At 41.1% G+C, this 21094-nt stretch overlaps 2 protein-coding genes across 2 annotated transcripts in view; one reads left to right on the top strand and one right to left on the bottom strand.

Moving 5' to 3' along the window:
• The window catches only part of LOC132886321 (NACHT, LRR and PYD domains-containing protein 3-like), a 719980-nt gene that overhangs the window by 182103 nt on the left and 516783 nt on the right, over positions 1-21094 (top strand). The gene's annotated exons all lie outside the window — the stretch shown is intronic.
• On the bottom strand, positions 13240-20606 carry LOC132885808 (zinc finger homeobox protein 3-like). Its single transcript, XM_060920326.1, has 12 exons — positions 20479-20606; positions 17915-18106; positions 17708-17798; positions 17052-17161; positions 16688-16798; positions 16470-16526; positions 16308-16376; positions 15890-16051; positions 14911-14967; positions 14277-14500; positions 13495-13654; positions 13240-13385 (listed from the first exon to the last, which is right to left on the bottom strand). The coding sequence occupies exons 2-12, from the start codon at positions 18102-18104 to the stop codon at positions 13240-13242; spliced, it is 1377 nt and encodes a 458-aa protein (XP_060776309.1). The 5' UTR covers positions 18105-18106; positions 20479-20606.

Below are 21094 nucleotides of genomic sequence, written 5' to 3'. Positions count from 1 at the left end.
TTGTTTCATTAGCCTCCAGGGCTAATTGTATTGTCTCAAGGGAACACTAGGCCTTAACATGTGGCAGTCCTTCCCCCCCCCCACACTCACATACCCTTTGTTTTAACCCCACGAGGTAGGGTCCTTGGGCCATAGCTAGCCACACAGCTAATTCCTTTGTCTCGTTAGCAAGCTAGGCTAACCTTTGCTTAAGCCACAAGGCCTACACCACGTGGGGACACACACACACACAAACACCCTCCTTAGCTAGCCACACAAAGCTAATTATTTTGTCTTAGCAACCAAAGCTAATTCTATAAAACTAAAGCTAAATCAGTGTAATTTACATATTTTCGTAATAATTTTTCATGACATCTGAGGTAGATGTTGAAGTTCTGGATGACTGTCATTTCCACTGTCACTGTGTTAGCAGTTTGATGTTAAGTGTAATTACAGTGTAATTTAAGAATTTTCGTAATAATTTTTCAACACGTCTGAGGTAAATATTGACGTTTGGGATGACTCTGTCATTTCCACTGTCACTGTGTTAGCAGTTTGATGCTAAATGTTATTACAGTGTAATGTAGGTATTTCTTATTAATTTTTCAACATATTTGAGGTAAATGTTAACATTGTAGGTAATTCTGTGTCATTTCCACTGTCACTGTGTTAGCAGTTTTATGTTAAGTGTAATTACAGTGTAATTTAAATATTTTTGTAATAATTTTTCAACACATCTGAGGTAAATATTGACGTTTGGAATGACTCTATGTCATTTCCACTGTCACTGTGTTAGCAGTTTGATGCTAAATGTTATTACATTGTAATGTAGGTATTTTCTTATTAATTTTTCAACATATCTGAGGTAAATTTTAACATTGTAGGTAATTCTGTGCAGGGCTTTGAACCGGTTCAAGGAACGAAAACGAAAACCGGGAACTTTTTCTATTTCACATGGAACAGAAACGAAACCAGAAACTTTATTATTTTTTATGTTCCGGAACAGAAACGCTTATTAAAAATAATGGTAACCGGTTAATACCGGTTTTTATTTCGTTCCTCAAAGTTTCCGTAGCCTACAAATAAAAAAGCCATTCTCCTCCTGCGCAAGTTTCTATGACCCGCTGGGGTTCACTTCCTGTGTGACGTTCACTGACTGAATGGAGAGAGCGGGAAGGTGGACTACTATCACGTCTCCATGTGATAATAAGTGAATTCCTGAGTGTCTGAGCAAAGAAGAGCCTGAACAATGCAACCTCCCTATTGGCTGTTTGTAAAAATGTATCAGTTGTTGCCCCTCCCACGGGAATCATCGCGGGCTCGAGAGACGAGACCTGACGAGTTAGTTCGTAGCAGAACAAAATGTCTGGACACAAATCGGGTTTTCAGAAAAGTAAAGAAAATAAACGGAGGGTTGAAAATACAAAAAAGGAGGCAGAAAATGCAAAACGAGTTTTAAGGTAGGACAAATGGTTCCTTTTCTGAGGCAGCCGGCCGTGGCTGCAGGCTTTCAGTTGTCATTGAATGGTTACTTTTCTGAGGCAGCCCGCCGTGGCTGCCTGCAGGCTTATTTATTATAGCCCATTTAGTTAAAATAGTTGATATAAAATGTTTATAGTTATAGTTATGTGATGGTTGTCCTGATTTAGACTGGTGTTTTTTTTTTTTTTTTGGGGGGGGGGGGGGGGGGGGGGTTGCGCGATATTGCACCTGGGTCCAGATTAGGGCAGAACCGGCCCTGGCTACATTTCAGGTGTAGTTTGTTTTATGTATGTATGTACTTGCATAGATGTGTACTTGGTCTTCCAATATGGCGCCTAACAAAATCTCGCGGCGCGGTGACGTCATGCGGTAGCCCTCTATAGGGCCTGACTAGCCTTTGGTAACACACTAAACGAATTATCTTTTCATTTTTGGCACTTTTTCTGTTTGTGTAGATGGGAGGACATACTGAGAATCCAAATCGCCAACATTTGAAATAATAATTGTTTTGAATTATTTCTTGTCTTATTTAATGAATGTTGTAATAGAATTAGCCTACATTTGGCTTAAGCTGGATGAGACAGAGACATAATTTTATAGCCATTTGTTAAACCGCTGACAGGGAACGTAATTAACCATTCCGGGAACGAAATTTTTTTGTTCTAACTGGTTCGGGAACGTCTATTTAATGGTGGAACCCAAAACCGGAAACGTTAAAATTCCGTTTCTGTTCGGAACGAACCAATAGGAAAAAAATTCTGGTTCAAAGCCCTGATTCTGTGTCATTTCCACTGTCACTGTGTTAGCAGTTTGATGTTAAGTGTAATTACAGTGTAATTTAAGTATTTTCATAATAATTTTTCAACACATCTGAGGTAAATGTTGACGTTCTGGATGACTCTATGTCATTTCCACTGTCACTGTGTGAGCAGTTTGATGTTAAGTGTAATTACAGTGTAATTTAAGTATTTTCGTAATAATTTTTCAACACATCTGAGGTAAATGTTTACGGTCGGGATGACTATGTCATTTCCACTGTCACTGTTTTAGCAGTTTGATGCTAAATGTTATTACAGTGTAATGTAGGTATTTTCTTATTAATTTTTCAACATATCTGAGGTAAATGTTAACATTGTAGGTAATTCTGTGTCATTTCCACTGTCACTGTGTTAGCAGTTTGATGTTAAGTGTAATTACAATGTAATTTAAGTATTTTCGTCATAATTTTTCAACACATCTGAGGTAAATGTTGACGTTCGGGATTACTCTATGACATTTCCACTATCACTGTGTTAGCAGTTTGATGCTAAATGTTATTACAGTGTAATTTAGGTATTTTCTTATTAATTTTTCAACATATCTCAGGTAAATGTTAACATTGTAGGTAATTCTGTGGCATTTCCATGCTCGCTGTGTTAGCAGTTTGATGCTAAATGTTATTACAGTGTAATTTAAATATTTTCGTGATAAATTTTCAACACATCTGAGGTAAATGTTGACGTTCTGGATAACTTTATGTCATTTCCACTGTCACTGTGTTAGCATTTGATGTTTAGTGTAATTAAAGTGTAATTTAAGCATTTTCGTAATAATTTTTCAACACGTCTGAGGTAAATATTGACGTTTGGGATGACTCTATGTCATTTCCACTGTCACTGTGTTAGCAGTTTGATGTTAGGTGAAATTACAGTGTAATGTAGGTATTTTCTTATTAATTATTCAACATATCTGAGTTACATTTTAACATTGTACAGCGGTTATTGTTTATACAAAGCTACTGAAAATAGGACAGATTCAGCAGCATACAAAATGTGGGGGCATACAGGGTATACAGGTTAATCAGGGTTAGTATATATGAGAGTTTTTTTCTTTGTTGTTTGTTTTTTGTAAAGGCTTTACCCCGTTTAAAACAAAACAAAAAACAAACAACAAAGAAAAAAACTCTCATATATACTAACCCTGATTAACCTGTATACCCTGTATGCCCCCACATTTTGTATGCTGCTGAATCTGTCCTTTTTTCAGTAGCTTTGTATAAACAATAACCGCTAAATGTAATGCAATGTTATGTAAGGTGATCGCCTAGGCATTCTCATTGTGAAAAGTAAGTCGCATGTACATGGACTGGCATTTAATGTTGTATTTGTTCCTTTCTATTTGTTTTTTGTCTGTTCATATTCTTTTTGGGGGAGTAAAGTCAGTTTAAAAATGCCGTTAAATGCATAGGCCTATAGGCCAAGTTTAATGACCTTGAGGTTATCAGAGGTCATATGTCATTTTACAAATGAAAAATGAATTCAGCACCCAAACATTTAACAAACAAGGCCATTTGCTAACTTCATTAATCATTTTAGTACATTTCATTCCTTAGGCCAAGTTTACATTAGACCGTATCTGTCTCGTTTTCTTCGCGGATGCACTGTCCGTTTATATTAAAATGCCTGGAAACGCCGGGAAACAGGAATCCGCCAGGGTCCACGTATTCAATCCAGATCGTGTCTGGTCCGGTGCTGTGTAAACATTGAGAATACACGGATACGCTGTGCTGAGCTCTAGCTGGCGTCGTCATTGGACAACGTCACTGTGACATCCACCTTCCTGATTCGCTGGCGTTGGTCATGTGACGCGACTGCTGAAAAACGGTGCGGACTTCCGCCTTGTATCACCTTTCATTAAAGAGTATAAAAGTATGAAAATACTGCAAATACTGATGCAAATACTGCCCATTGTGTAGTTATGATTGTCTTTAGGCTTGCCATCCTTCCACTTGCAAGTGGTAAGTGACGCGCATGCCCGACATGCACTGGGATCACACACACAGCGGCTCAGTCCCGAATCACTGCTCGTGCGCTTCACTCGTGCGCTCTGTGAGCTGTGCAGGGCCGGAGTGCGCACCCTCCAGAGGGCACTCGCTGTTCAGGGCAGAGTGATTTGGAGCGCAGGATGCCTGCGGAGCCGAGCGTATTCATGTATTGGCGTTGCTGTGTGCACGCGAATCGTGTATTGGCGTTGCTGTGTGCACGCTAATCGTTTTAAAAACGTTAATCTGATGATCCGCTGATACGGTCTAATGTAAACCCCACCTTAGAAAGCTGAGAAACTGGGTTCAGCTGAGACGTTTACAGGCCCAAAGTTCAATGACCTCTAGAGGTCAACAGAGGTCAGATAGAGCTTGGCATATTGCAGATTTGAATTCGGCACACCCAAATTGACAAAAGACTGTTTGCCGACTTTGTCTCAAAAATGCCTTTGGGTGTCACAATTCTGGATTTTGGTACCAGTCTAGTCGCCTTGTATACCGATATTACTAATACCAAAGGCTAGAGGTTGACAGTAACCAAACTTGCATTCAATCTGATTACAGGAAAGCATCCTCTGACGCCAGCCACAGACACCAACACGCGATTGTTCAACGCGGCTGTGGATCGGACCACAAACAATCATCTCAAGATAAATTAAATAAAAGTCACGATGAATGAAGAAACCTTGTCCTTCGTCGGGTTGTTTTTTTTTCCTGTAAGCTTATTTAAACTGTGTCTACCTTGTGCATCATTGTGAAGTTCAAGGCAAGAAAACAACACAGAGATATTGCTTCAAAAGTTAAAACGTTTACTCATCCCGAAGGAAATTAATACAAGATACACATAATAGGCCTACACATAATACTGGCCCGTAGCCAGGGGGGATCGGAGGGTTCGTTCGATCCCCCCCCCCCCCGCGACATCGCCCCCCCCCCCCCCGGACACACACGCACCTCAAGATTACTGAAGATTTATTCATTTGTTCATCTCCGATGAATATACATTGATTCACATTTAAATTTACAATATCAAATCCAGACTAATCAAAAAAGAGAAGTAGACTAAGTGAGGATGAGTTAGAAAAACGGGTTCATTTCTCCTATGTTTATGTTTACACGTTTTGCTCAGACTGCTTTACACCCCAATCCAGTGGGTGGCGGTAATGCCCCCATTAGACCCCTTTCACTGACGTCACCCGAAACCGGAAGTAAACAAACCCTGCGCCATATTGGAAGACCAACAAACTCGTGATTAGGGGGAAATAACGGCAGCGCGCGGTATGTGAACCCACGAGGCACTTGGTTCATCAAAAACCTACAATGGTAAACTTTTGTGCTGTGTTAGGGTTCTAACAAAGCTGATGGGAAAGGTGAAAAGAAGTCTTTCTACAGAATACCAGCTGTGATTGAGACACAAGGGGAGCAAACTAAGGAGCTTTCTGCCGGGAGACAGAGAGAGTATTTAGCTGCTTTATGCAGAGCGGATCTGAATACTTCAAGTCTATTTTGTTACTGGTAAGTCACTAGGCTAGAGTGTTGTAGAACATTTTTTTAAATGTTTACTGAATAAAAACATCCTTAATTTTATCAAATATTCTCTACTCTATATTTCATTTCTTTCTTTTGTTTTAATTTTCCTCCCTCCATCCCTCTTTGGATTTTAAATATAGTTTTTCCCCATGTCCAAATAATTCAAATACATATAAATAAAAACAGATAAGTAGTAAATTAAAAATAAATTATGAAATAAAAAAATCCATTCTCCCTTGCCCCGAGTCTTATCATATGGGTCAAACCCATCAATCACAGCCAGTTTCTCCACATACAGTGCCCTTTCTGCAGCTGGTAATGTACTCACATAACCAGAATTATCAGCCATCGTATCACTTTACTCTCGCTCGTACTTTGTTTTATATTGTGAGTGCATGTACTTGGTCTTCCAATATGGCGCCTAACAAAATCTCGCGGTACGGTGACATCACGCGGTAGCCCTGGATAGAAGAGAAAATGGGGAAAAAAGAAGATAAAGACAGAAAACGCAAGAAATCTGCTGCTACTTTGTCTCAAAATATTGGCGCCATGTTCCAAAAAAGGGCCAAAATGGGTAAGGTGCTGAGTGCAGGACTTTGTTTTTCTTTTGTTTACAACAGTAGTGGTAGATCAATCTGTTAGAGTGATCAGTGGGGGTAGCATCAGCCCGTCCGTCAGTCTGTGTGTGTCAGTGACACGCACACACAGAGATGAGTTAGGTGGCTCGATGGCTAGGTACTAGTAGCGTCGGACCTGGGGCTGCTTTTATTTTTTTTCAGCTTGGGAAATCGGAGCTGTGGTGTGGTGTGAAGACAGTAAAATGCGAGACTTTAAGAGCACATGTTTTTCAGTCATCATGGTAACATGGCATCATGGTAACATGACGCCCTGTCATGGTAACATGACGCCCTGTCAGTGGTTTGGCATTTGGATCAGAGTGAAAAGAAACGTGTGCACTAGCTGAAAAATGAAAATGTTCAGACCAGTGTGTGTGAAAACACCCACTGTTGCTGCATTTGGGCAATTTTAAATTAATTGTCCTTATAGGGCTGTGCGATATTATTTCAATCTCAGGATTACTTGAAACATTTATCTCAATTAGAAATTATTGTTGTTTTTTATGCTAAAGCATGGGCAGATCAGGAGTGTTCTGATGCCATAAACAACAACTGAAGTGAGCAACAGAGACAGACAACAACAGACAGACAGAGGAGGGGAGAGCAACAACAGACAGACAGTGAAGGAGAGCAACAGAGACAGACAATGAAGAAGAGCAACAACAGACAGACAGAGGAGGGGAGAGCAACAACAGACAGACAATGAAGGAGAGCAACAGAGACAGACAATGAAGGAGAGCAACAACAGAGACAGACAATGAAGGAGAGCAACAACAGACAGACAATGAAGGAGAGCAACAACAGACAGACAATAAAGGAGAGCAACAACAGACAGACAGAGGAGGGGAGAGCAACAACAGAGACAGACAATGAAGGAGAGCAACAACAGAGACAGACAATGAAGGAGAGCAAAAACAGATGGACAATAAAGGAGAGCAACAGAGACAGGCAATGGAAAAGAGAAACAACAGACAACTGAGGTGAGCAACAGAGACAGACAATGAAGTCACAGCACAGTTGTAGGAAGATAACAATAATAAGTTAGACAACAGAGAACTTATAACGAATAAAAAAATGTCTAAATTAGAAGATTTGAAATGTGCTCGTGTATTTGGGGGGTACGGGAGTAGGGGGCCAGATGAAGTCCACTTTTGGGGAAAAAAGATCCCCCCTCCACAATGCTGGCTACGGGCCTGTAATACACACAATACAAGTTAAAAACATATTGCACAAAGCTGCATACAGACATACAGATGTTAAAAAATGCGAAAAAAGTGATGAAAATAGACTAGTAATAGAACGGCGTGCAGAGTCGTGATAAGGTTCCCTGATGTACTGTATGTGAGAGGAAACATTGCATGGCAGCGCACTAATAGGCCTATGGGACTAACAAAGAGCCGAGTCGTACAGTACAGGGGCTTCAGTGAGATAACAGACGCAGCGAGGGGGATTGAGGACGGAAAGGACACACACACACACACACACACACCCTCCGAAGGACTGAACACTTTATGTATAAATAAATTATGGTTTTTAAAACTTCTGTACACTTAAAAAAATCTGGACACTTGTTGGTTGGCGCTTTCTGTGCACTTTGACAAGGAGCGCAGGAGACATGGACACGCACACACATGCACACACGCAAACACCTTCGTTGGGAAATCTTTGTCATGCCAAATTGTCAGCGACTGCAGCGCTAATAATGAACGCCTGCACATGGACTCGCATTCATCCATCCCTTGATTGCCGCTGATTCGGGACGCGCACTGCTTCAGCGGACTTTACGACTTTGACTCTGAGAAGGGGAATGTGTTTCAAATGTGTGTATGTATTGGACATATCTGGTATAACTTCGTTTTTTTGTTTTCCTGTGCTCTGGTGCACATTTTGTTTGCCTGATGTTGAGTGTGAAAATAAAAGAGCAGTTTGTTTTTGATACGTCGTTGCTGTGAAGTACCCTCTTTTGTGTGTGTGTGTGGGGCTGAATCGTGTGAATGAACTTTGCAACCCCTCCCCCAATATGCGCGCGCGCGCACACATACACATGGTGCGATTTGCTGGGGGGGGGGGGTGCTCCTATGGCCCTGCACTGGTCTCAAACCCATTGGCAGGCAGAGAAAGACATCTGAGAATGAAAAGTGATCCAGCAGCCGAGTAGAATGAAGGTCGCTCAGATTATGGCTTTAAATTGTAATAGTCCACCAAAGTTGAAGTGACAAAAAAATGCCCCACATTAGGGCAATCCACCCTACTTATTTAATACACTGTGCGTTACTATTTTTGAATGTAAAACATTCTTGCATATCAATCCATCCGCTGCAAGCCACTGTCAGCCAGGTTTCAAACGTTTAAGAACTGAAATAGTGTACAGTAACCCAGGCAGCAATCACTCTCCAAGGTCTACAAAGCAGGCTGGGGGAGGGGGCATCTCACACACACACACACACACACACACACACACACACACACACACACACACACACACACACACACAGAAACATTTCTACACCCTTGTATCTCCCCCTCCCCCAAACCCCTGGTCTGCCCAGATCTTATCTGTTGGCTACTGCCCTCAAGTGCACGTTCTCTCAGGGCAAGCGCGGCCAATCAGACAGGGGTTATGATGAATCATTTCTGCTGCGCATTAAGCTGGAATGCTGAGAAATTAAATGAAATGTCACTGCATGATAACTAGGCTATGTGTTTAAATTCCACTTGTGCAAAAATGCTCAGCCTTCATCCCAACAGTTTAGTAGCCTATCTTAACTTTTGTCATTAGATGCGTAAAATTCCGTAAATTACTGTATAAACCAAGTTTCACTAGTTCGCCCTTGAGTGCTTGGTGTACAGTAAGCATGTTTGGCATGTCAGCTGGCCTCGGTACCTGGATGCTTTCAGCGGAGATCATACGGGATGAGATCCGCTTCACACACCCCCTATGGACCCTTTTCACGTGACGTCACGACAAACGCGGCCGCCATTTTGGACATGTACTACCAGTAGTTTACCACAGCCAGCATTGAGGAACGGCAGCAAAGAAAGTGTTTATTTTCAGCAAGACTTCCATCATGCCACTATATTGTTGTGCACCTGGATGTAGTAACCATCAACACACAAGGCAAGGTTTATCATTTTATCAGATCCCGGTAGATGCTGACCGACGGAGAAGATGGATAGCGGCATACCAGCGCTTGTGTAGTGACCACTTTGTTGGAGGTAAGACGAATAAAATTAGCCAGAAAAGGCATTACATTGCTGTTAACATTCTGTGGCGGTGAGTGTGTAACCAAATAGGCTAAAGTAACCCATTGTAACCTCTTTGTTCTTCTATAGTAGCTATTAGCTAACGACATTAGCTAACGTTGTGTTCCTTTGCTGTTGGTAGACTGTAGGACAGATCAGAGGCAGTGTCCTACAAACAGCGCTTAATTTGAGGGGGAGCAAGCCGGAGCGCGCTCCGGAACCTCGGGCGTTGGCTCCGGCAGCTATTTACACTGGATCCGGTGATCCGACACCTCTTTTGACTATGTAACAAAAAAAACCAAACAAATAATTAAATAAAAAAATGAAAGTTTATTTAGTGTTAATGTCTGATTTTGATATCTGTCTTGTTGGTGATTTCTCTCATGAAACGACATCCACAAAATATCTGCAGATGAACTTAATTTGCAGTGTTATTACAAAACATGCCCAGAAGCACAGCGCCACGCCCCCCTCCCCCCCTGGTTTTTTCCGCACCGGAGCCGCTCATCCTCTGCGCTCCGGGACCTCCCACTTTACAAATTAAGCACTGCCTACAAATAAGTGTTCAAAACAAGAGGAACATGTATTTGTCTCTTAAATCCAGGCCGTTCCCTGTAATCTGTAACAACGGTTGGAGAAAGTAATGGCAAATAGTGAGTGCACAAACCATAGAAGGTAAACTGTACACAGCGCCAGGGCAGTGTGATGGTATGTCTACTTTTAGATTGTGTTAGCTTATCAGTGAACACACTCGTCACTCGACGAGTTTCACGTCTTTACGACGGATACTTAAATGTGTGTTAGGTATTATTGTTGCAGTCTAAGCAGTCATTGTAGCAGCTAGATGAGCGAGAACCGAAAGGGTCTGTGCCATAAACCGTTATTTCTGTACGGCGTTGCTAATGTGTCGTTACTGTTGTTATTTCTCCCTCTGCTCACCCTGTAAATGCCCTACGTCCAGACCCGGCGCCAGACACGGACTGACGGACGGGCCTTGAATTGCTTTGGGGGGGGGCACACATTTTATACGCCAAGCCAGGGCAACACGACTGTTTCTAGCAACCCAGGAGAGCAGCACAGACGTGACGAGTTAAATATTCTAAGAAACCTATAAAGCAACCAAAACAACTTTCCAAAATGTATCAAACATTGCTCAGCATTTAAAAGTTTTTTTTTTTTTGCTCCGCTGGCCTCACAACGCACAAAGCTGATTTCGGGTATCTACTGGAAGATGTCGTGATATGATCCCGTCCAGCAATAAAATGTGATTGGCTGAGACAGCTGCTCATTTACCCAGATACCATTTGAAGAAAAAATGCGATTGGTCGGTTGGTTCATTCCATTACATTAACCCATTGGTTCCCAAGAAATATTAGTCCACGTTTATAGCAATGATCCAGAAATTATTACTAGTGTTTCTGTACTCACGGATAATAATGAATGAACCGATCAGCCGATTTCGAATAGTTTCAATACATTTTAAATTGAGCACATTTTTCTTTATTATTGTTATACAGAAAAACTTTGACTTGTAGTTTACGTTTTTTTTTTGAGGGGAAAAAAAAAACAAAGAAGAAGAAGCTGTGACGGGCTCCTATCAGGCCAAGTGCGGTCACTCGCTGGCCACTTTCAGGCATCTTTTTCGGATTAGTGAGACCAGACCCTCTGAAAATGAATGGGAAGATACTGGACTCTGTGAAAACTAACGGTCGTGAAGAGCATATGATTGAAATCGCCATGAAAAGTTGATTATACTTGAGTGTTAGGTTGGTTCTCATGACTCAAAAAAAGCTTTAAAATCCACTTTTCTCGTGGATTATTTTGACACTGCGCAGGCGCAGTACTTCTATAACGGCAGGAGAGGGACAGCGGAGCACGAAGCTGCAAGATGATTGGAAAGCTGTTGGTTCAGATCGACATATGATTGGTTGTTGGCAGCGGAACAGGCGGGATATTTGCAGACCCGTACTGCCGTCAGAGACGGTTGATCAGAATGTTTGCTGCCGTTACGAACTGTCCCCATTCATTTCTATGGACGATTTCTTCAGTGACCTGTCTCCTATGAAAAAAAGTCTCTGCTCTGGGTTCCAGCAGGGCGGGCCCACATGAGTCTCAGGGCGGGCACGGCCCCCTAAGGCCCGCCCATGGCGCAGGGCCTGTGCATACTTGGATATCTGGAGAACTCCAGTTCTGAGCTTAGCTCGATTACTGCCAGTAGCTCAACTATGTAGCTCTGCATGTATACGTAGTGACTGACAACGTTCGTTGGAAGGGGCGGAAGAATTTTGCAGTGTGCTGGGAGTATGCACTCTCAAGGAAGCCACTGACAAAGCCTACTTCAGTGTTATGCTGCCCCCATGGCTGCAAGTTGTAACTGCACCCTTACCGCAGCTTACCGGCAGGGCCCCTACTGTTCTGCGGCAGACAGGCGAGCATTCTGAACTAGCAACCACTGTAATTACAGTGTAATTTAAGTATTTTCGTAATAATTTTTCAACACATCTGAGGTAAATGTTGACGTTCTGGATGACTATATGTCATTTCCACTGGCACTGTGTTAGCAGTTTGATGTTAAGTGTAATTACAGTGTAATTTAAGTATTTTCGTAATAATTTTTCAACACATCTGAGGTAAATGTTGACGTTCTGGATGACTATATGTCATTTCCACTGGCACTGTGTTAGCAGTTTGATGTTAAGTGTAATTACAGTGTAATTTAAGTATTTTCGTAATAATTTTTCAACACATCTGAGGTAAATTTTGACGTTCTGGATGACTCTATGTCATTTCCACTGTCACTGTGTTAGCAGTTTGATGCGACAGTAAATGATATTATAGTGTAATGTAGGTATTTTCTTATTAATTTTTCAACATATCTGAGGTAAATGTTAACATTGTAGGTAATTCTGCGGAATTCCACAGTCACTGTGTTAGCAGTTTGATGTTAAGTGTAATTATACCCAGATAGCAATAGGTCAGTGGCCCACTGGTGGCCCACCAGTGGCAGAGTTGTCGGTCCAACGGTGGCTCCCACCAGTGGCCCACTGGCGTTTTGCTCATCGGTTCTTTGGCGGTCCGCCGGCGGCTCAAAAGCGGTTTCAGATAAAGGGCCGCCTTTTTACCGATTGTTACCCACCATTTTTTTAATAGCCTTATTATGGCCATATAATTCAAACAAGGCATTAAAATGAATATAAATGGAATTCAATTTATGATCTAAATTAATATAAATGTATACATGTAAACATATTATCCCACAGACTGACCACACATAAGGTTCAATACATTTTGTTTATTTTTAATGTGTTAACGGTTTTTATATGAATAAATAAATAACTAAATAACAATTAATAATTTATAATATCACATTTAAAGACCAGCCAGGTTCAATACATTTTTGTTTTTTCAATGTGTCTACGGTTTTAAATAAATAAATAAACAAACAAATAAATAACAATTAACAACGTCACATTTAAAGATCAGCCAGGTTCAATATTTTTTTTATGTTTTTACAGTTTGAAGTAAGTAAATAAATAAATATGAACAATTTATAATAAATATATAATACATAAATATAAAATGACTAGTTCAAATATTCCCCATCTCCCCATTGCCCACTTTTTTCTGCCTGTCTTTTCTCCCTCCCTCTCGGTCAGCCACCCCCTTTAGGTACTTCGCAACTTCTTTTTGCAGGTCCTCTTCTGTTGCTGTGTGCACCACTCTCCTAACAGCTCCTGTTGTAAAACAAGGAGTAAGTAAGAAAAAAATGCTTTTGCCAGGGGTTGTAAATACTTCACAATAATGATTCAAAATGTAAAAAAAAAAGTTTTTTTTTTAGCTTACTGTGCAACACATTCTTCAGGTGTAAAGACTTGAACGCCGCCTTTCCTCCAGCACCAGTCCAATTTATTTGAAGCGCCAGGGACTTCCTCAAAATACGGCCCAACATCCTCTTCACCGCGTCTTTGGTGGTTTTCCCCCCCAAAACAGCAAGTATGTTCACCTGGAATACAAAGACCAAAATTACAATGGCATAACATTCAGTCAAACATCTTAGCTGTTTGATAGTTCATCTGTAACCTTCAAATACAGTGGGTATGATGTTGAAAATTGGAAACATATATATGATTTATTGTACACACATCGCTCCCCTTGGGAATGGGATCAATTTTAGCAATGCTCAATCAGTGGGATCACCTGGCTCTCGCCAGATCTGTGTGTTTCCGCACAGCTTTATGAGCTACTCGTGGATCTGGGTGGATTTTCAGATTTACCCAGGCAGCCTGACCAATCCGGCTCGCAGGGCTTTCATAGATGTAACATTGTCGACAAATCACTTAATTCAGGGAGAGGTGTAAAATGAACTCATTTCCAGAAATGTTACAGTAGTGCTTTAATTGTCAGACAAGTGTTTTTTCCAATCATGTGCAAGGATTTTTAATAAAACATTTGGAGAGCTAAGCCAGAGACGGTATTTTAAGACAGGAACTTTGGCTAAGCGCACTACGGCCATAGTTACAGATAAATGTTTGTGGAGCAACTCAGAGCAACATTCATCACGAGAGCCAGGTTAAGACTTGTATGCCTTCAAATTCATATTGCAACATTTTAAAATCCAGACTTACCAGTTGGTTTTTCAGGTCAATGTCAGACCCAAGCTGCCTCTCCAGCTCCTCCAGTTCCTCCAGGTTACTGAGGGGCATGTTGGTTTCCTGGACGAGGCAAAGGTCTGCCACACCAGCACCCCCTAGCTTCTGCAGAATGGCCGTATTTGCAGCCACCTGCTGCTTAACCTCCTTAACCTCCTCCTCAATCGTCCGGAGGTGCTGCAGAACAAGTCTGCAAAAATCTATGAATCAAAGACAACAGATTAGAAATGGTATAAGTATAGATGTAGTAATTCAGATACTTAGTTTCCATTTACACAGCTTTCAAACAACATCAACATCTGTGTTACTGAAATTGACATAATCAAGGATGAATGTATGGTGTCCTTCTCAAAACAAAAACAAACAAAACTTTCATAGCCCCTTAACACACGCCATTCCACCAAAAGGACGCTGTAATGGCCACTGAGAAAAACTTTACTGCCATAGTACCACTATGACAGTGCATAGGGCCTTTAGTAATACATTACGACTTGGTCATTGCCATTCTGGTAACAGCTATTCAGCTAATTTATAACAGGGGCTGTATCTTCAGGGGTTAGTCTGCTTCTCCTTTAATATTGGTGCCAGATGAATGATAATTCAGTTCTACCTTGCTGGATGCTGATTTGCTGATTTGATGGATGATGCTGTGCCTGACTGGTAAACTCTGTTGAACAGATTGGAAATGTGGTTAGTAAATAGTGAGATGGTGCAATGCTATGATTACACTGAATGCAATGTTATGGCATTATACTTAACTGATACTTTTGTCCAAAGCAACTTATAAAATAGAAAATGAACAAAGTAACATACACTGCGTTCCAAATTATTATGCAAATTACATTTTTCACTGGTTTTCCAAAATAAATAACTAAATGACAAGTCATCATAATTTTCCAAGTCATCAACCGTTAGAGTACAAAGCAAATGTTTTTGAACGAACCTTCCAACTCGCAGCTTCAAAAGTGACTTGTTTGTTGCTTTGTAATAGTATTTTATCATTTACTCTCTTGTTCTGATGTATTTATCTGGAAGAACCTTTCTTAATGTGCCTTTATCTGCACAAACCTGTGTGCGCTCTGAATCAGCTACACATCCAGTAATGCAACTTGAACTGTAAGATTTTTTGATTGAACTAGGTTTTGATTCCAGTAATTATCACCTGCTAATGCTTCAAATTTCATAAATGGCCATTTTCAGTTCTTTACAAGAACAACATCTTTTGAAACTCTGCTTTGCATAATAATTTGGAACAGTGCATTTTCAGTTTTTCAATTTTTAAAAAAATACCGTTATCATTGGAAGGTTCGTTCAAAAATATTTGCTTTGTACTCTAACGGTTGATGACTTGAAAATTATGATGACTTGTCATCTAGTTATTTATTTAGGAAAACCAGTGAAAAATGTCATTTGCATAATAATTTGGAACGCAGTGTACAGTGGGTATGATAAGTTTACATACCCCTGTTCAAATGCCAGGTTCATGACATAAAATAGTTTGTCTTTTTTGTCATTTTTTTACATCATGAACACCTGGCATTTGAACAGGGGTGTGTACATTTTCAATAGGCACTGTATTATGTATTTACCTCCATGGCTGGATGTTCGAAAAAGAGGTGACTTCGATGGAAGCTGTGGTGGTGCTGGCAGAGGTGAAATCGTTGGAAGCTGTGGTAGTGGTGGTAGAGGTGATGGTGGTGGTAGAGGCAGGGTGGTGGTGGTGGGGAGCTGTGGTGCCTGACTGGTAAACTCTGTTAAACAGATTGGAAATGAAAAGGCGTGTTTAGTGAGATTATTACGGCAATGATTATTATTGATTATTACTGCAACTTTTGTCCAAACCCAAAGCAACTTATAAAGTACACATATGAGTTTACATACCCCTGTTCAAGTGCCAGGTTGTCATGACGTTAAATAGTTTCTTTTTGTCATTTTTTTTTACATCATGAACACCTGGCATTTGAACAGGGGTGTAGACTTTCAATAGCCAATGTATTATGTGTATACCTCCATGGCTGGATGTCAGAAAAAGATGTGAGGTTTCCAACGGGGGACTGGCTGCTTGGTTGGACAACACTGCAAACAGAGTGAAAAGACACATGATATACAAGTATTCATGGTAATTAGAAGACCAAATCATGGTACTAAGTACACAGTGGCCAATATTACCTGCAGGGTAAGTACTGGTCCTGGTGACTGAAGGGGTTCTGTGTGATTGACTGTACACTGTTTGAAAGAGATTAAGACTTAAATGGTTATCTAAGAAGCATATTCATTGCAGTACATTAATTACCAATTACTAATTAATTTATGAGCATTAGCAGTGGTTGTACCACCTGATATCAGAGCACAATAAATGACATTGACAATGACATTGACCCATTTACCTTCATGGCTGGGTGGGCGCTGCGGTAGTGGTGGTAGAGGTGGGAGTTGTGGTGGTGGTGGTAGAGGCAGGGTGGTGGTGGTTGGGACCTGTGGTGCCTGACTGGTAAACTCTGTTGAATAGATTGGAAATGAAAAGGCGTGTTTAGTGAGATGATACAATGCTATGATTACACTTAATGCAATGGTATGACATTATACTTAACTGACACTTTTGTCCAAATGCAACATAAAAAATAAACAAAGGAAGATATGCAGAAGGCCTGTGTCAAATGTGGGTGCATGAAATGTAAGGCAACACAAAATGAAAAGTAACAGAGACCATGAAAAAAGAAAAATGAATTTCTTTTCAGAGATATCACTAACCTGAATTTGGTACAGAAATTTTCTCTGGCAGTCGCCGAATTTTTGGAGCCGGAGGGAAATAGGGACGGTCATCTTCTTCATCACTGGATTGGATGAATTTCATGTTTGGCCTAGAGATTACACAAGTTACAAAATGTTAAAGAATGTGACATTGAGGGCAATATCATTGGTACAAATAATATTTATGGTTAGTTAAAAATATAGAAAAGGCTATATAAACCAGACAAGTAGTCTGGTTTATATAGTCCACTTCCTTAGTTCACCTTGAAGAACCCTTATGTTGATATTTCTAGTTTCAGGATATGACCTCATGTCTGCCAAGCAATGTAGGTCGCTGTAGAACATCGAACAGGAGGCTCCTGCATGTTGGTTACTTACTCAGATGCCATGATTCAGCTTCACCTCACTTTGAGAAGTTTGTTACCTCATCTAAGCAAATCCAGTATTTCTTTGCATAAATGACCAAAGTAATTAAATATTGTTGTATTGATTGAGTTGACTTAGTATTTATGCATATTTTGATATATTTGTGAGTAATTCAGTAGTTATTTGGTAGATTGTGTCAAACCTGTCTAGATCACATGCTGCCTATGTAATTCAGTCAATCTACCTCCGTTTATATATTAGTGACTAGTATGATGCAAATATTATCTTACTTTCTTTTTCTTTTCATGGTCTCCTCATCTGTCTCCAGCTTCTCTCCTCTTTTTGCTTTAAGGTAGTGGCCGTGGGCCTTTTCGTATGTGTCTACATAAAAAAAAAACAACAATAGCAAACAAGCAAAATTCAAATAGTTGAATTGTCTCCTTTTCTCCCAAATCAAAATGCTGCATTATGATATTTAAATATACAACCGAGCCTACCTTTAACTTTAAGCACCTCAACTGGATGAAGTGTCCAACAGTTGGGGTCAGGGGTTTCATTTTGTAGGGCAGCCTTTTTTACCTTGTCCAGCGTTTTAAAGGGAGGCCAGTAACATTTATCTTCTATGAGCCATGAAACAGGCACCACAAAAAACAAGCCCTCCGCGGGGAAGGAAACGACTACATACATTTCTGTGGAAAGAAGAAATAGTTACACTTAAGTGGGCTTGCCAAGGCATCTTAATAATCAATTCCTACAGCTACAGCATTTCCTAAATGAGATGGGAAACCTGAATATATCACCTGAACAAAATTGTGATTTGAACACTTACACCAACATAAAAAACAGCAATCCTACTGATGCAACATTGGTAGCCCAGCAAAGCCATCCTTAACTGGAAGGAGGACATATTTTCTCTCTATGTGTGCAGCTAGAGTGTGATGCAGTTGAGGTGTCAGGGCAGACAGATGGTAGATGCCAACTTCAGATGACTCGAGTGGGTAGTCAAAGAGGTTGCAGAGCTTTGAGAAGGACCTAAACACTATGTGCACTTCTGCCTTGTTGTCAACTATGATGTTTTCGATGACCACTATCCTTCCCCCCGCTAACTCCACACAACTGTCACTTGTTGAGACCTGAATGATGACCCTCTGAACATGCATTCTTTTAAATTGTTTTATGGCAGTAAGATGCGGTGGTACAGGGCCACTGTAATGTTCCATTGTTAGGCCTGACTCGATACTTAGACACTCACTGGACTTAAACCTTTTTTCAGACAAGCGACGAATGACCTGCTCTAGGGGCTTGTTGGGTTTCCGGATCGTTGTTTTTAGCTGGCCGAGGAAATTTTCGAAAGGGAAGCAGGATATGTTGTCTAACGCTCCATATGTCTTTGTTTCCTCACTGAGGTGGAGTAAGGCATGCATATTGTACCCAATGTACTCCCTACCATACAGTTGGTTGCAGTGTTTCACAAATGCCAAGAGTAGACTGTGTGCATAGTCAGCATAATCTCCCACTAAAGATACACTAAGTAAAATAGTCATGGCCACAGACAGCAACATGAAGTTGTTGTAAATTGCTGCTGGTACTCTGCCCTTTAAGCAAGCTGGCCCAGTGTATAGCAGGAATGAGCGAAGCTCAGTAGCTTTCCACCTCTCAAAATCAGTAAGAGTTCGGGGCTTCCGGTTGAATTCAATGGGGAAATATGAGCGATAACCCAAAAGCGTAGTTGACACCTCCTGCACGACAGCTGTACCTACTCGAGTGTGCAATGGCTTCCTCATCCAGAAGTATAACAGTTTCCGCACTACCCCTAAGCACACCACATGCATATAGTCATGAGGAAACTGTGTGACTATTCCAACTGACAAAAGATTGAATGGACTAAATCCTGTGAAATGCTGCTCATCACTAAACTCATCAAATGTTTCGCTGTCCAGTCTAGGTGGTGCATCTGATTGTGGAAAGGTCATTCTTCCTTGGTATGTCACTCCCTTTTGATGGCATTTGTGACAACTGTAGAACCCAGTGTGTCCCTTTGACCTTCGGATAAATGCCCGTGCAGGCGCGTCACAGACCACTGCTGACAATGCTATAGCGATAGAAGCACCCTGGTAAAAAAAGCCATCTCTCTCAAGAACACGTGCGTCACTGACAAACTCATCTAGAAACTCTAGTGTTGTAGGTTTCTGATTTCCAAAGTAGGTCCCGATAACAAATGGCTCCCTGTTTGTCTGTACCCGATTCTCAAAACACTCAATGAGCCCTAAAATAGGCCAGAACTGTGCATTTGAGCTTTTATAGAGGGGCAGGCCATCTATGTTCACTTGGATTGTTAAAGACGGGCAAGTCAAAGGAGTTTTTTTGTTAGCAAGATGAGAGGAAATGCCATGATCGAAGCCAAAATGATAGTAGCTACCGCCTGAAATATTTTTAACATGATACGTGGTTTTTGTTTTTAGTAACGTTCTAGGATTTTTTGGCAAGCCATGCAATTTTCCAGAGAGAAAAGATAATAAATCTGCCAAAGCAGCATGGCTTATCCTTCTCCTAACTGCCCATTGAGCAAGGTGACTTCGTGTGTCTTCGCCTGAAGAACAGATTTCCTCACTGCCATCACTGTCATGTGCATGTTCACTGGACTGTTCATCCTCACTCACTCCACCACTGCTCTGTCCTGAATGGACCTGCTCACTCACTCCACCACTGCTCTGTCCTGAATGGACCTGCTCACTCACTCCACCACTGCTCTGTCCTGAATGGACCTGCTCACTCACTCCACCACTGCTCTGTCCTGAATGGACCTGCTCACTAACTCCACCACTGCTCTGTCCTGAATGGGCACTATGTCCTGGTAGGGGTTCTACCCCACTGCCCCCATGAGTAAATTGGACCTCAGTCACTTCATATGACACCCCTTCCCCCCCACACTCTGCTGAAGAAGTTAGGCCTATACTCAGTAAGTCTGATTCAACGCCTTTAGCAATCCTTCTTCTCTTACTCCAGTAACTAGACATTGCGCCACAAGTGTTGCCTATTACCTTAAATTACCCCAAATTACCTTACAGACTTGTACTCTTGGTGACCTGTAAAGGGAAAAGAGACAACATATCACCATCTGTCTTATTACAAAGCTGCATCAACATTCTCTCTCTCTCTCTCTCTCTCTCTCTCTCTCTCACACACACTCTCTCTCTCTCTCATCACCTAGGTTCACAAAATGTTTTTTTATACGTTTCTTTTTACTACGTTCATAAACATTAAATATGTGAATCAGCATTTGGGATCATGTTGAGTGGCGTATATTTTAAATTCTGTCAAATACATATGTCGTGTTTTGGTTACAGCTTACTGCATAACTGCCGGTAGAAGAAGGCCTACCTGAAATATTGATACTGTGATACTGTGATATTTCGGTGCACGACATTGAAGAAGAGTTGGTGTAAGGAGTGAGTAAAGTCACAGCCCTATTATTCCTTAAAATTTCTGTGGTAAAGTGAACAGGTTTACATGCCTAGTCCTGTTCTTCCTTCTTTATAATTTTATACTCGTTCACGTCTAGTAGCCTGTAGAACAAATCACTGCTGGCAATACACTGACACTGGCTGGCATTTGTATCATTTCCAAACGCTTCAATTCAATGTTTTAAGGGTTTTTAAGACCCCGCGGGAACCCCG

This window comes from Neoarius graeffei, chromosome 5 (assembly GCF_027579695.1).
Source record: "Neoarius graeffei isolate fNeoGra1 chromosome 5, fNeoGra1.pri, whole genome shotgun sequence".
Lineage (NCBI taxonomy): Eukaryota > Metazoa > Chordata > Actinopteri > Siluriformes > Ariidae > Neoarius > Neoarius graeffei.
The sequence above is the reverse complement of the archived record's forward strand: the minus strand, read 5'-3'. Positions and strand labels throughout refer to the sequence as shown.